General features: G+C 43.0%; 1 protein-coding gene across 1 annotated transcript; it reads right to left on the reverse strand.

Annotated features, from left to right (window-relative positions):
* Window positions 1-221: 221 nt before the first annotated feature.
* LOC125018207 (protocadherin-17-like) lies at window positions 222-13,579 on the reverse strand. Its single transcript, XM_047601983.1, has 4 exons — window positions 10,011-13,579; window positions 8,813-8,871; window positions 8,493-8,662; window positions 222-1,498 (listed from the first exon to the last, which is right to left on the reverse strand). Exons 1-4 carry the CDS (start codon window positions 12,477-12,479, stop codon window positions 921-923), a joined length of 3,276 nt encoding a protein of 1,091 aa, XP_047457939.1. The 5' UTR covers window positions 12,480-13,579; the 3' UTR covers window positions 222-920.
* Between the last annotated feature and the right edge of the window lie 1,391 nt (window positions 13,580-14,970).

Raw genomic sequence — 14,970 nt, forward strand, 5'->3', positions numbered from 1 at the left:
ATTTTCTCCCTGTAACTAAAACCTCGACACAGCTCTCGATACAGCTACAGCTAAATTTGGCACATTTGCAGAGTCACTAGTGCTAGGCCTGTCTTGTCATGAACACACGTATTAAGCACCTTGTAGACATAAATGCACTTCTCTCACACAAAAAACACGACAGCTTCAGAAGTTGTCACCAGTCGAAAAAAAATTAAAAAATAATAATCGCCTCCCATGCACACAGTGTATACAAATTTAATAAAATACACAACAAGTACAGTAGCCCACATTCACGTGTAAGCTCAGCTTATTTTCACATAAACTGCGGAGAGGACAACGATAAAATTACAAATACATTCATAAAAAACTGTTGTTTTTTGTTTTGTTTTTTTTTTCATATAGGAACCTTAAATGGTTTTATGAAAAGGGACAGTCCCTGTTGCACCACCATTAACAGTTCATAAGACACTTCACTTTTTGAATTTTTAACGTCACTGATATGTATTTCAGTCGCCTGTGATATTCAAAGAGATGTTCCTTATACACTAAAATGGAGACAGAAAGCTTCACTGTACAAAAGCAGACAGGACTCAATAGCTTAACAGTAGCAATTTGTTCAACAGCCTCACAAAATCGGAGTTTGAAATGTGTAAAATACAGACATCTAAATTGACAGGTACAGTACACCATGAAAACACTTGAAGTCAGCACTGATTTTCCCACCCCCGAAAAACCTTCACAGCAGTCAAGGACACATATTTCACCTAAACACAACAAGTCACAAACTCAAAAGGAAACATACGAAGCAGATGGTTTTTGGTTATACAATGTGTGTCTGAACACCTCTGTGGGTCAAAATAAATCACCTCTCGGTCATTAATCTGTGATATCATTATCGCACCCCTGGCAGGTGAGAGCGAGCGCGGTCGTCTGACCTGTCAGTTGCCAGAGTCCCGCGGGTCAAGAGCGCAATCTGACCCCCCACACTCCTGGCTGATGACAGAACTGTGAATGAGGCTGCTTGACAGGGACTTAGGCCTGAGCTCGCAGGTCAGGTAGGAGGGCTCCTCCAATTCGGTGTGCAGTGGGGAGCACTGGCCATCTGGAGGGCCATAGGCACTGCTGTCTGAGCCCCCGTCCCGCTCTTCTTTGGACTCTTGGTTGGCCAAGTTCAGGGGCATACTGCTCTTGGTGGGACTACTGGACGTAGACGGACTCTCCTGTAGCGGTGGGCTTAGTGCACGCTGCGATTTTAAGTAAGGTTTGACATTGGCCACAAGGATAGTACTGTCCCGCTGTTCCTTTCCAAACGTGCTGAGGGTTTTTCTGCTGTTGCAGCTGATGGTGCCATAAATCTCTGTCTCTACCATGGCATCCATTCCCACAGGGATGAAAAGGTTGGTGCGATTATCGGCGCTGTCTGCTTGGCTTCCTACCCGTAACTTTGGCATCCAGCATCTGTCAGAATGTCCCAGTGCACGACATTCATCGGTGCAGTGGACTGATTTGTCTTGCTCTGCAAAAACAGTTAAAGATTTGTTAGTGGACCCTGCTGAGGTTTATACACAAAACAGCCTGGAAGAAAACGTAGATGACATTTTGAAGGAATAATAAAACACTGATAATCCTGCTAATAATGTTGATATATACTGCAATTTGTAAATGTCACTAATAATTTTTAGATTCAAACAGCAACCAGAAGCATATTGCATGTTTCAGACTGAGCCATTCTCAAAATCGCTCACAATGGAGCTCTAAAGTAATTACACACAACAGTATCAAACAAATAAAGTTCTTTTTTTTTTTTATCTGCTTTTACTGGTCAGCGTAGCAAATGTGATCCATCCTATTCATGAAATCTTTTCTCTCTTCCATTCTCAACAACCAGTGTGGGTGTTTCCTAGAGAACATCATCTGGTGCAGGGGAAGTGGTGTTTTTTTTTTCCTCTCTCTCTCTCTCTCGTCTTTTTCATTTCCATTTCCATCAGAAGCACACTACCACGCTACCAGTCAAAAGTTTGGACACACCTTCTCATCGAATGGAATGAGAGGGCGTGTCCGAAACCTTTGACTGGTAGCGTAGCTTGTGTGAAATAAACAAGCAAGACTTTGCGTCCAAAAGACTTTCTCTCATTTTGTGCTATTTAAAAACTGATTAACGCTGGAATGCAATTTCCGGTCGAAAATTTGGATTTGGACACATCGTTCGTGCGGCACGAGCTCACCAGTTTGACCCGTTTCTAATTATTTCACTGACTCTGGAGCGTAATCAGAAGTTCGTTTGCATCTCCTGCCTGTTTTTTCCACTCCTCACACAACTGCCTTGTTTTGTGAACTTCTGTGGAACCTGTGCACCGTTAACAGTCATCAAAAGGTCTCACTTTTTTTATTTTTTTTATTTTTTGGGGGGGGAGTGTGAAAAAACAAAAAAAGCTGAAATCTAGACGATACTTTTTGGTGAAAAGTTGCCCAAAAACTAAAACAAGCTTCGAACACACTCCATATTCAAAGCGTTAACACCTGACTTGGTGTAAAAAAGCGCATGCAACCCTTTCTCCTTGACAACATGGTGTGGTTCTCTAATTATTCCATGTCTGTGGCATCTCCTGCGGGGTCGGTTGATGCTGCACACCTCGCCGAACACCACACGACTGTACAACATGTGCATGTGCGTTAGTGCCAGTAGTAAAAAAGTGGGGAAATGGGCAATGGCTCTATCTTTGTGCCATAACTCAGCCTTCTAATTTCACACCACACCTAACCCTGAAGGTATAAAAAAAAAAAAAAAAAAAGGCTCACAGAGAGCGACACGTACAAGGAGCCAATTTCCGTGGTGTTATGATGTAGAATGTGTCGTTTTTTTTATTTTTTTAATATTTTTTGTATTTATTTGAGGCACTGCGCTATCGAAATTAATTTGACAATGATGCGGTGTGGTGCTCTGCATGTAGAGGCATGAAGCAAAATGTCAAACATGTCTTTGTAAATTGGTGGTAAATAATAGTTTTTCTTTCATTTGTTATACATGAAAATGAAACAGCATTTCCATCTGTGAAGCTATTAGTTTCAAACCACCCTCTTCTGTTCTGTTCTGTTGACTGATGTAACTCGCTGGGATTGTCATGAGAGCCTTCCGGTAAATATACAAATAAATACAATTGATTAACGCTGAATTTATTAGAATTTGCTTATCTATTTGGGTGCTGCGTTTCCCTCCTGTTAAAATAGCCGAGAAGTTAGCAAATGAGACACTCGCATCACACAAAACATCTGCAACAGCTTTTTTTTTGTGTTGTTTCTTTGATATGTATTGTCCCACAGGGACAACAAACCTTCGTCACTGCGCCATTACAGCAGAATATCTTAAAAAGTTCTCACACCGAGTTCACACTTCACTTCTCCTGTCCTCCACCTCACACGAAAACAAATATTCAAGTCAAACCTACGTCTATGGATGCAACGAACAACAGCCATTCATTCGCTGCGACTCGGATCAAACATTTGGTTCTTTTAACGCGGCTTCTCCATCACATGCCAGTCTGTGATATCAAAGACCACAATCGAGTGACTAACTTTGAACGAGGCCCTTGAACTCATTTTGAAACCTTTTGCTATGATGAGGATGAGAGCCTCCGCCCGGAAGAAGAGGAAGCTTGATGGGACGCTTCCTATTAGAGGCGGGGAGATCCTCTCGTTCAAAGGCAACGACGCCTTCCTCGCACGCCACTCTCGACCAGATTGCCGGAGGATACAAGAACCCGAGGAGGGAGTTCAAACAAAGAGGATACCTTCTGTGTGCCACGGGCCCCCCGAGAGACGCAACACCATTCTACCACACATGCAACGCGAGCTCATTTGCACAAAGCGCAACTATCACATAGTCTATGAACACCTACACAAACACACCCACGCATGACCACTGGATAAAATGGAACGGCTAATTATGCTATCGCCGGACAGAGTTAAATCATTTAAAACGAAAACAAAAAAAAAACAGGTGATTTAATGGTGGTTACATTATAAATGTCAAAGAGAAAGACCTCTTTTTGCATTTCAGGCCAAGGAAATGTGTTGCATACAGTCTACAGTAATTTCTCTTTTGCTTTAACGCGAGTTATTCGATGTCTTTGAATAAAGGCTGTCATTTTGTATAATTTAATCTCCACACTGTGGGTGGTCACTTTTGTTCTGTATACATATGCAGGCTGTTTTTTTTTGTTAACAAGGATGTTTTTTTCAGAAAAATTGCCTTGCACATCAAAACTGTTCCATCTGTGCAGTTTTTGGTAGGTTGCAGATTTTTCTGTGTGGAGAAAGAATCTTCCTCTTTTTAGTTTGTGCCTGTACACAGTTACACGATAAACATTTGATGTGCCTGACGTAACTTCGCCGATCGGGCGACGCCCACACAAAGGGAGAAAGAAAGGATTTTTTTTTTAAAACCACGTGCAACTCCAGTGTTTGGTTGACCTTTTGGTGATTTCAGCATGGCTGCAAATTGCCCAAATACTTCTCCTAGACTCTCATATGAAGGTGCTGTGCAGCGTGGTCTGATTAAGTTGCAGCAGGTCTTGTGTGCTTTTGTCATATGTAAATCTGAAATCTTTTGCAAAGTATAAATAGACGCTGCCTTCCACACAGGGGCAACTAGTCAGGAATGCGACTGGGGCTTTACTATTTTGAATGACAAACCAGCAAAGTTACAAAATAATAAATGATGTGACACTTGATCACGCTTGTATGATAAGTGCACAGGTTAATATTTTTATTCATTTTGCATTACCCACCCTAGGGCTACTGCTCTTTAATGCACATGAAATGTTCGCAATGTACTGAAGTGGATTAATTTTTCATAAATACCAAATACCTTCACATCGGAAGTTGCTAACCTGTAAAAAACGAATAGCCATCTAGTGGTTACTGCTGGTATTGCTACCAGAGTTGGACAGCAAAAAATACAATGTAATTTAGGAATTTATTGAAGGCCCAGTAGAAACCCATTAAAAGGGGCAACTTAGACATCTTAGCAACATTGCCTGACAAAAAAAATCCATTTCCCTTCCCTGAGGGATTTGTAAGGAGCTCCCATTGCAGCTGAATATAATTGTTTTCAGGATCTTAACACAGTGTTTTTACTTTGTTAGTGTGTGACAATTATTATTCTGACACTTTTTTGTATTCATAGTTTTTGTGTTATCTTGGCACAACCTTTCTTGAGAAAGAAAATACTTAACAGAATTTGATCAACTGTGCCTTGTATCTGGTCTATTAAGTGTTACCTAGCCAACAGAGAAGCGAGTTAAAGTTAAACGGTTGAAGTGAATTGTTTGGCTCTAATTATGTAGTGCACCACAGTGGAATTGTCCTTAACACAGCTTCAACTTTACAAGCAAATCACTACACTTAGATTTACAAAACTAATTTAATTTCGAGGTCACATGCTGCACCTTTTTTTTCCTTTTTTCTTTATCTCTCCCGTTACAGATTATGTGTTTTATCGCTGCATTCTTTGCATAGCCTACGAGGGAAAACCAAACGATGGCTCTGATTTGGCAAAACCACAGCACAGATCCGGCATATTGTGAGCGCTACGCTATAATGCAACTGCTCCCCATGTTCCAGTGCCATGGAGAAAAGTGTTCTTTATGCACAGACACACGAGGCCAGGAACAATGAGCATGAGCAAGGAGAAGCAGGGAGATGCTGAACTCATTTCCATGGTACCAATCACCACTGCAGCGGAGCTTGCAGATGATGCTGATGCAAAGGGATGTATGTGCTTAGAAGGTAAAGCAACAGGGAGAGGTATTCCTGTTGTTTGCACTTCTGTACCTCACCATACAGCAGAAATATATCGAAGGCTGCATTTGTACATGGAATTAACTCACTCATGTCGTCCGCCTACTTAGCACTTATTAACATTATATTAAAAGCTGATAACACACTAGCTGCATGCAGATATAAGGACACCTGCAAGTGCTTATTAATGTATTCATCGCTGATTATACCTTCTCCTATAAGGACCACCATCATCGTTGTATCACTATTATATTATAACCATGTATACTGCCATTCATTGTCTGTTAATTCTCCTCCGTTTACGGGTGGATAAAAGGAGTTGCTGCAAAATGCATTAGTAAACTGAGTGTGCGCTGCCTGTCATATCTGTTAGAAGACATTTGTTAAATACATACTGATTATGAATGCTCTAAACTGAGGCCAACGTGTTGCCTTTAAAGCTTACAAAGGATAAAGATTTGTAATCTGTTATAATCGCACCTTTAAGATCACACGGTGTCTTTTCCAACAGTGTATTCATGAGAGCTATTAATTAGATGAAAAATATGTATAAATGATGCGTCTGTGTACGTGTACAGGATAGCATTCGACGTCCTGAAGGGAGCGGATGAAGAGGTACGGGTGCTTTTATCTGTTCCGCCCGTCATTAGCTTTCCATTTCCATTCTACATTTCATCACTGCATAAAATTTAGTTAAATAATAGCTCGACAATGACAAGTCCATACAATGGCTTTTACGCAGTCGGCTGCATTTTTCGCAGAACAGATTCACGACAAACTGACAAATAGCTGTGATCTTATGGGCAACTGTGGAATGGAACAATAACATGTTCTCAAAAAACACAAAAACAAAGAAACTGCCTGCCCATTATAAATAGAATCAGAGAAAGCCTAGCAACATACCCACTGTGCATCTGGTGTCTGTGAGAGTGAATAAATATTCAGAGTGCATGATAGTGGAGGCTGCACAGGTGCATATATTACCTGTATCAAAGCAGCCCGGAGACTAGAGGGATGGTAAAGGTAAAGACATAAAAGCAATACTACTTAACCCGCAAGCTTTTGTGTTGGTGCATTTGGAACTAAAATTCTGTGGTGTCTCCATTTTGGATAATAGCGCTATCTTGTCTAAATCTGCAAAACAGTGGCTTTGTTGTTCAATAAATGTACCTGAGTGTGTGAGCGAGAGACAGACGGAGTGTGTGGGATGGAGGATGGTGTATTTGTGTGATCAAGACTAAGGCATAATGCATAATGTAGATCTTCCATCTTGTAGTCAGCAGACAGTGACACCATTTAATATTCAACTGACCAACCCCACGAGACAGAACACAATTTAATCTAGCCATTAGTTTTGCTTTTTAACTACATTTCTCACAAGCAAACGGGGGAAAGGCGGTGGCAACAGTTCATTGCATTTTCTCTTATCTTACGAATGCAGGTCTATAAATTAACCGACACTCCTGTCAAGCAAGCTTCAGCGATGTACTTGTAAATATTCAGTTTCGCATGTACAAAACATCCCTTTCAACGTCTCTCTGTGTGATTGGTCTAAGAACTTGGGCTGAATCAGATTCAGAAATGTGCTGCAAAAAAAAAAAAAAATGTGATTGAATTTACACCTCCCACAGAGTCAAGTTTGGTCTGCCATAATTCCTCATAGCACACATGCACACGGAAACACACACACTCACACATACATAAAAGTGAGATAGATAGAGAGGGAGAGATATTCGCACATCCTTCTGGCAGCCGCAAGAGTGTTTCCATCTCTGCCCTCCTGAGCATGCTGCAAACAAACAGTTCATAGCAATGTAAATGGTGTGGAAAGTACTGCATGGGGACATGATGACCACAGCCATTTTCCTCCAAGGCGCAGACGAGGAAATGAGAAACATCACCACTTCACTCAAGTCCCCCATTATCTTTTATCTTACCAGTGAGAGTTGCGTTCGTGCTTCCAGTTTATATCCACAATAGCTAAATATATCAGTCCATATCAGGTCAGCCAGGTTGCAACAGATTGACAGTCATCTGCGATTATACTCCTGGCAGCGCGGATCGTTTCAGATTTGTGAAATAAAATTTAACGTTTCTATTTTCAGTTGTAAAGCGAGCTCTTCTCAAAACAGTGTAACCGCAGCAAAACCAATAATAACTGAGAAAATCTCTCCAAGCGAAAGGTGGAAACACTCTGTCATGTTGCACCAGAAATATCTGTCATTTTGCACTGCGAGCGTCTATCAGGCTTTCTTGTCTCTGCCGTATTATTCAAGACATGGATGCGACGAATCTGTGTTCAAATAATGACATGATCAAAAGAGGCACAGACGGAGGTAGACTTTGCCATGCATATGAGTTTGTTTGATGGCTAAATCAGACAGAAGATGTTTGAAAATCCTACCTTCAGCCAATGGACTCTTTTATCCTTTTAAACTACAATCTACCTTCCACTCTGGCGCCTTCATGTCAACTTTGAAACGCAGCTCATGCTGTCTACAATGTAAAGTGGAACAAAGCATCGCTACCTGCTGCAGCATCTAATAACAGTCTGGATTCACTTCTTCCGCGCTGACGGAAGTTCTGCGTGCACCAGGAGCTGACAGGCCTCCACCTGAACACCAGTGAGCTGCGTGCATGTTCTCGCTTCATCAGGTATAAACAATGTCTGGTGCAAGAGTCAGTTAGGCATCTTCAAGATGTCCACTCACCCTGTTCAAAAGGCTGGCCATTAACTGCTGTTGCTTTCATCTTGAGGGCCTCCCTGGCAGACGTGTCGCAGTGTGAGCCTTTATTAGTATCCTGGTCACTATCAGCCTGGTCACTATCACCATGGCCACTGTCTCGGAGGCTTGCTCGTTCTGCATCCTTAAATGTTGAGCTGCAGCAGAATAGAAGGAGGCAAGGGAAAACATAACTTACCATTACCCCTGCGTGAACACTCCTATTTGATAGCCATAGTCAGCTGGCTTGATACAAAGACGAAGAAGCTAAATGCACTAGTCAGGAAGCTTTTGGATCGTGCTCTTACCTTTGAACAAATGGCTGCCTGCTGCCAGCATAATTGGGCTCTGAGGAGAAATTTTCAGTCTAGAAACGAAAGAAAAGTAATATTTTCCGTTGGCCGTGTTAAAAATTTCAACAAGAGCCTCAGTAACATGGGATTCAAACAGGCAAAGGAATGTTCTTGTCTGGTTTCTTATATCTTTATTATAATACCTGAAAGATGTCAATAAAACCTCCTGAGCACCCGCCACTGAGGACGCCATGATAACAACAAATCTCCACTGTGACCATATGTGTTCTCCGTGGCAAGGCAAAGGGTTAAGCATTAAACACTGTCAACAGCATCCTTTTCCCTCTATCTTGAGAATAATGTGTTTGTGTTGATCACACCCACATACCCTAGTGACTGGTGACAGTGCCAGGCCTTGTCATCTGTGTTATCATCTCCAAATGAGACTGTCTGTGAGACTGTCCTAGATATTTACATCGTTTACAACAGATAATTCTGTTGCGCTAAACAGCAGTACAAGCCCATGCTGTTAAATTAGCATGTTAGCTGACTCGGGTACTCAACCATGCCGTCTCTAGAACGCAAGGCTGGACCCTATTAATGGGCGTATTGTGCCAACTTTGGATATGGATGGGTGGATTTGGCCCATATTTGAGGGTAGTGAAAAAAATGCGATTGTAAGGTTATGCCGTGTGCATCTAGCTGTCTAGTGCACATTGGTTCAGTAATGTGATCGGACAAGCTGCTCAAACACCTGTCCAATCCCACATTTCAGGCAAGGTTTTGTTTTCACTCCCAAGCAGCGACTCTGGCAGGGTCACAGCAGCCTTGTTCAAGACTCACACTGTTTGCATGTCTAACTGAGGGGACTTTCTGATCATGATGACCAACTGTACCATTTTGCAAGAGAAGACTTGGAGCAATTTAAAAAATGATTCTCAGATACTGCAAGATAAAACCTCTCTTTAGCGAACTGTCATTTAAAACACATGAATACAATTTCAGATACCATATCATGCAGAGAATATTTGAGTGTGAAAGCAGGGAAAGAAAAAAAAAAGAAGAAAATAATGATGTCTTTTCACAGTGATAGAATTTCTTCTTTTTTTTCAGTCGATTACTTTTCTTTTGTCAGATTTGTGTGGCAAAGCAGTGTGTGCAGATAAGCGAGAGTAAAGTGCAGATAAAGAACACAGTTCAGCATCCTCCTTACCTGTATCACTGACATCCTTTTCGCTTGAGTTTCTGTGCTAAGCCCGGCAAAGCTGGAGTGGCAACCCGCTCTGGGTACTGTCAGGCTGTTCGGGGTGGTTTTCAGGTACATGACCTCAGACCTGGGCAGCGTGAGTGGCAGAGGGCTCTGGTAGTCAAAGCATATTGGTGAGGTGATGAGTGAGGGGCTGCTCACCACATTCATCCGGCTCGCAGAATCTCTCTCCTCCATCTCACTCTGCACCAGCATGATGTCACTCTTGTTGATCCGTTTCTTTTTTCCCTTCCCCACTGGAGGATTGGAGTATTCAGCCATGCGGCAGTTATAATTCCCAGTCTCCTTATCTTGATGCTTGGACTTGACAGCAATGGCGGTCATGACTGCTAAGAGCATGACAGAGATAATGCAGAGGGTAACTATGAGGGGCAGGGACACATCCCAGTGTTGCTGTTCCCCGCTCGCGCTGGAACCCCCTCCTGCTGCTGTCTCTGTGTTCGCCTTAATGATCAGCTTAGCCACGGCAGATAAGGGGGGCTTGCCATGGTCAGTTACCTTCACCACCAGCTCAACTACCGGGGCGACCTCCTCCCAAAGAGCATGGGCTGTTCTGACCTCACCCCCCACCGGATCCATCTCAAACAGGTGGTCTTCATTTCCCTCAGTGATCTCATAGGTCAAATGGCCACTTTCTCCATGGTCGTGGTCCACAGCTTTCACTGTAGCCACAATGTACCCAATGCCTACATTTCTGGGCACTGGGATTTCTGCTGTATCATTTTGCAGGAGGGGTAAAATAATAACTGGCAGATTGTCGTTGACGTCGAGGACATTGACTCGAACCGTGGAGGTACTCTCCATGTGAGGGGATCCTCCATCTTTAGCCTGAACTTTGAACTCAAAGGATTTTGTTTGCTCGTAATTGAAAGAGCGCGAGGCATATATGGCTCCATTGGTGGGATTAACGGACACATACGTGTACACCGAAACATCCCCTATATGTGAGGGTAGAATAGAGTAAGACACTGTTCCATTTCGACCTACATCTGGGTCGTGGGCCAGAACGGAGCCCAGATATTCCCCTGGGATGTTGTTCTCAGGCACCTGCAACACATACATAGTCTTTGTAAAGCGAGGCGCATTGTCATTCTCATCCAAGATTTTCACAGTAAACGACTTGGTGTAGTTCAAAGAAGGGATGCCATTGTCTCTCGCCACGATTGTTACATTGTACTCATCTTTCATTTCCCTGTCCAGGGGTCTGTCTGTCAGCAGTGTGTAAAAATTATCGTTGTTTTCCTGCAGTCTGAAGGGTACGTTTCCCAGAACCCGGCACTGGAGTTGACCATTACGGCCCGAGTCCTTATCTGTCACTCTGACCAGCGCTATAACAGATTCTGGAGGTGCTGCCTCACTGATGGCTCCCTGCCGCACAGAAACAAAACTTATTATTGGCGAGTTGTCATTTTTGTCAAGCACTTTAACTGTAATTTTGCAGTGGCCTGGTATCGGGTTTGGCCCCAAATCCTTAGCTTGCACATCAAACTCAATGATTGGATTCTCTTCATAGTCAATCTCTCCCTGGACCTTGATGATGCCAGTATTGGGGTCAATGGAAAACAGATCTTGTATTCGCTCAGATGCATATCCAGTAAAGGAATAGACCACCTGTCCGTTGCTTCCCTCGTCTTGATCAGTGGCATTCAAATCTATAAGTACTTTGCCAAGAGGTGAATTCTCTGCCATCTCTATCACATAAGAGGATTTTTCAAAAACCGGGCTATTGTCATTTGAATCAGTCACTCGGATGTTGATCTGCATGGAGCCTGATCTTGGATACTCCCCGCCGTCAATTGCTGTGAGGAGGAGGGTGTGATGACTCTGATCCTCCCTATCCAGAGGTCTCTGAACCACCAGCTCTGGATATATAGTCCCATCGCCCCTCACTTTTAAATCCAAAGAAAACGTATTGTAATCATCTCTTGTGACCTGATAGGTCTTGATCCCATTTTCCCCAGAATCTGAGTCATGTGCAATGGTGAGAGGGAAGCGCGTCCCAGCAGCTGCGTTTTCTGAAATATCAATATTAACATGATCTGAGGGAAAACTGGGCGAGTTGTCATTTATGTCCTGAATATCAATCTTGATCATGCATATTTCCTTGTCGTTAGCGAACACCTCCATAGAGAGCTGGCACTTTGGGTTGCGCCTGCATAACGTTTCCCTGTCAATCCTTTGTTTGGTGAAGATTAGTCCACTCTCCGGGTCAACGTCCACCAGATGTGGTGCAGAATTCTCCAGCACTCTGAAGTTCGATTTTTTCCCTCTCTCTATGGTCCCATATCCGGCGTCTTTCGCTATATTACCTATAACAGTTCCAGGTCCTTGCTCCTCAGGGACGGAATAATTGAGATTTTTCAATGTCAGGGCTTTAACCCACAGCAGAAGGAATATGGGTACAGAGAGACGCATCCCTTCAACTGGAAATGCAGTAGTGGCAGACAGAAAAAAAAAATCCTCGTTGACTTCCAACCTGTTGATTACGGCAAACCTAGAGTACTAAACCCAAACCAGGCATGCGGTTGACGCCGATCTCACACTAATTAGGTCTCAAATCGATGTGCGAAACCGTTATCTCCTTTGCATCTGTATTTTCTTCATATGCCGCTATGATGAACTCTTTCTGTAAACAAAGATGACCGCCCGGCGACACCTGATGTATGAATTAAATATCAAATTCAACATAGTGCACGAGAAATGCCTTGTTTCCCCCCTTCACATAGGGGACCTGATGAATTATCGATGACTATAAAGTATTAATATTCCCTACTGCATCCAAGGTTAAAGCGTTTGGATCTCTGTGGTGAAGGTTAGACCGTAGCTTGCAAAAGCGCATTGCCCTCATGCGACATCTACACCTAGGCTACAGCAAATACTGACATGCCCGTTCAAAATGCAGCATTGCCCCGATGTTACCATTCACGATGCATTTACTTTTTTCCCTGTGCGGCACACTGTTGCATATGGGCTCTGCTCGCGTAGCATACACAGCCTACCCATGCCACAAAGTAGAACAAAAGCACGATATAGAGCCTTTACTCCTGTCCAACCTTTTGTCTTCCCGTCATTCAAGAGCATCTATATCGCGGCTGCGACTTTTGCCCGATGATTGTCCTATAATCAGTCCAGTAATCCCATAATCCAGTCCAATTGGACCCACTGCTCTCGCATCCTTCATTCGGACAATGCTCATCTGCACTGTCTCCGTAAACGTTGCCCGAAAACCCACACGAAAAAAAGGGGGTTGCTGGAAGAATTCAGATAATCAAAATTAATCGCTTTTTCTCCTGCGCTCAGTTCTCTCCGCGTCAACTGTTGAAACCTGCTCCCTCCGCTGTGAGCCGATCTGACCGGAATCCTCTCGACGCCTTTATAACAGACTCCGGTGTATTTCTTGCTGCATTTAACATAGTTTCTGATCGTCTTCCAGCAAATGAGTGAACAGTGACAGATCTTGCCTTGTGGGGGTTTCTCCAATAGGTCTGGCAAGATCGCATGAAGAAGGGCTGTTCTAGTGCTACGTGATTCATTTACTGATGTGCGCGCACCGAGCAGCAGCATCAGAGGGAGAAACGTGCTGCTGGATGTTGCTCCTAATACATGTGGATGTGTACTGGGGGATTAAGAATCGATGAAATGTGTTTGAATGGGATGTAGTGGAAGTGGAAGGACTTGGCAAGTGGTCATTTTTTTATGTAGGAGGGAGTGCATCAGAAACGTGGAGTGGAAAATGTAAAATTAAAGCTGACAAAATGTTTAAAGAATAACTGTGATCCTTCCCCCCCAGAGTGCCATGTCCCCCCTGTCAGTGGAGCACTTTAGGTATTCATAACTAAAGATCCTTATCAATAATTGAAAACAATGGGTTACCACCTGTCTCTTGCATTGCACCTTGTTATCATTAGTTCTGAGAAATTCCAATCACAAGATGAAATACAGCACAGACTGTGGGTGTTTCCAGGATAATCTCCGTAAAAGACATAAGAGGACTGTTTATTCCTTTTGGGGGGGAGAAAAAACAAGGCTCATTTCACAACTCAAATATCACAGCTGTTGGTATAACCTACCTTCTGCAGCTATCACACTTGCTTTCGATAGCCTATTCACATCAATCTCATATCTCATATTGAAAAGATGGACTGACATTTAGTTCACTCAGCATTTCAACAATATGACATTTGCATTTTCTCACTTGACCAGATCGCAGTGACGCACTTGGCCCCATGGTGATGCAGGTACCCTGCGAGAGTAATTCTGAGAGGAAGCTGTGTCAACATCAGGGCAAGATCAGCGTGGCCTGGTTCCTCATTTAATTCCACGTTGCCCGGGATCTAAATCAACCTTGAGTTGTCCCTGAGTTCATTTTCATTGTCTGAAACAGGGCTGCTTTCCTCCTCTGGGGAGCATCAACTTTGCCTGGCCAAGGTGCAGCTTGCATAAATTGGCTATTTCTGCAGGTAAGAGATAAGGACAACAAAGGGAAACTAATTATCATTCAGTCTATGTTAAAACCTCAGGAAAGAACTGCTATTGACAAGTGTGTCCGCATTGTCACAGTCATAGCATTTAATATGATCTGAACTCTGAATGAGAAGGTGGTTCATATCCATAATAAATAGGCCACATCCTAATATGTGGCTTTGGCTGCCTTGGTCTCACAGAAGCTGATGACTTTGTCATGGATAACTTCCTCTAATGAGACCTTTGTAGCTGCCCTGGTATGAAGAGCAATCTCTGCTGCTTTGTTGGCAGTGAAATACACACACGGATGCATCAGTTGTTTCATGACGAATTGGTTTTTACTTGAAAGCACATTTTTCTCTTGCTGCAAAATCCTAACTGTTGTAATTCCACTGAGGTTGAAATGACAAACAGCAGCTATGCTCATTTAAACACACTTGTA

The sequence above is a fragment of the Mugil cephalus genome, chromosome 12 (genome assembly GCF_022458985.1).
Source record: "Mugil cephalus isolate CIBA_MC_2020 chromosome 12, CIBA_Mcephalus_1.1, whole genome shotgun sequence".
Lineage (NCBI taxonomy): Eukaryota > Metazoa > Chordata > Actinopteri > Mugiliformes > Mugilidae > Mugil > Mugil cephalus.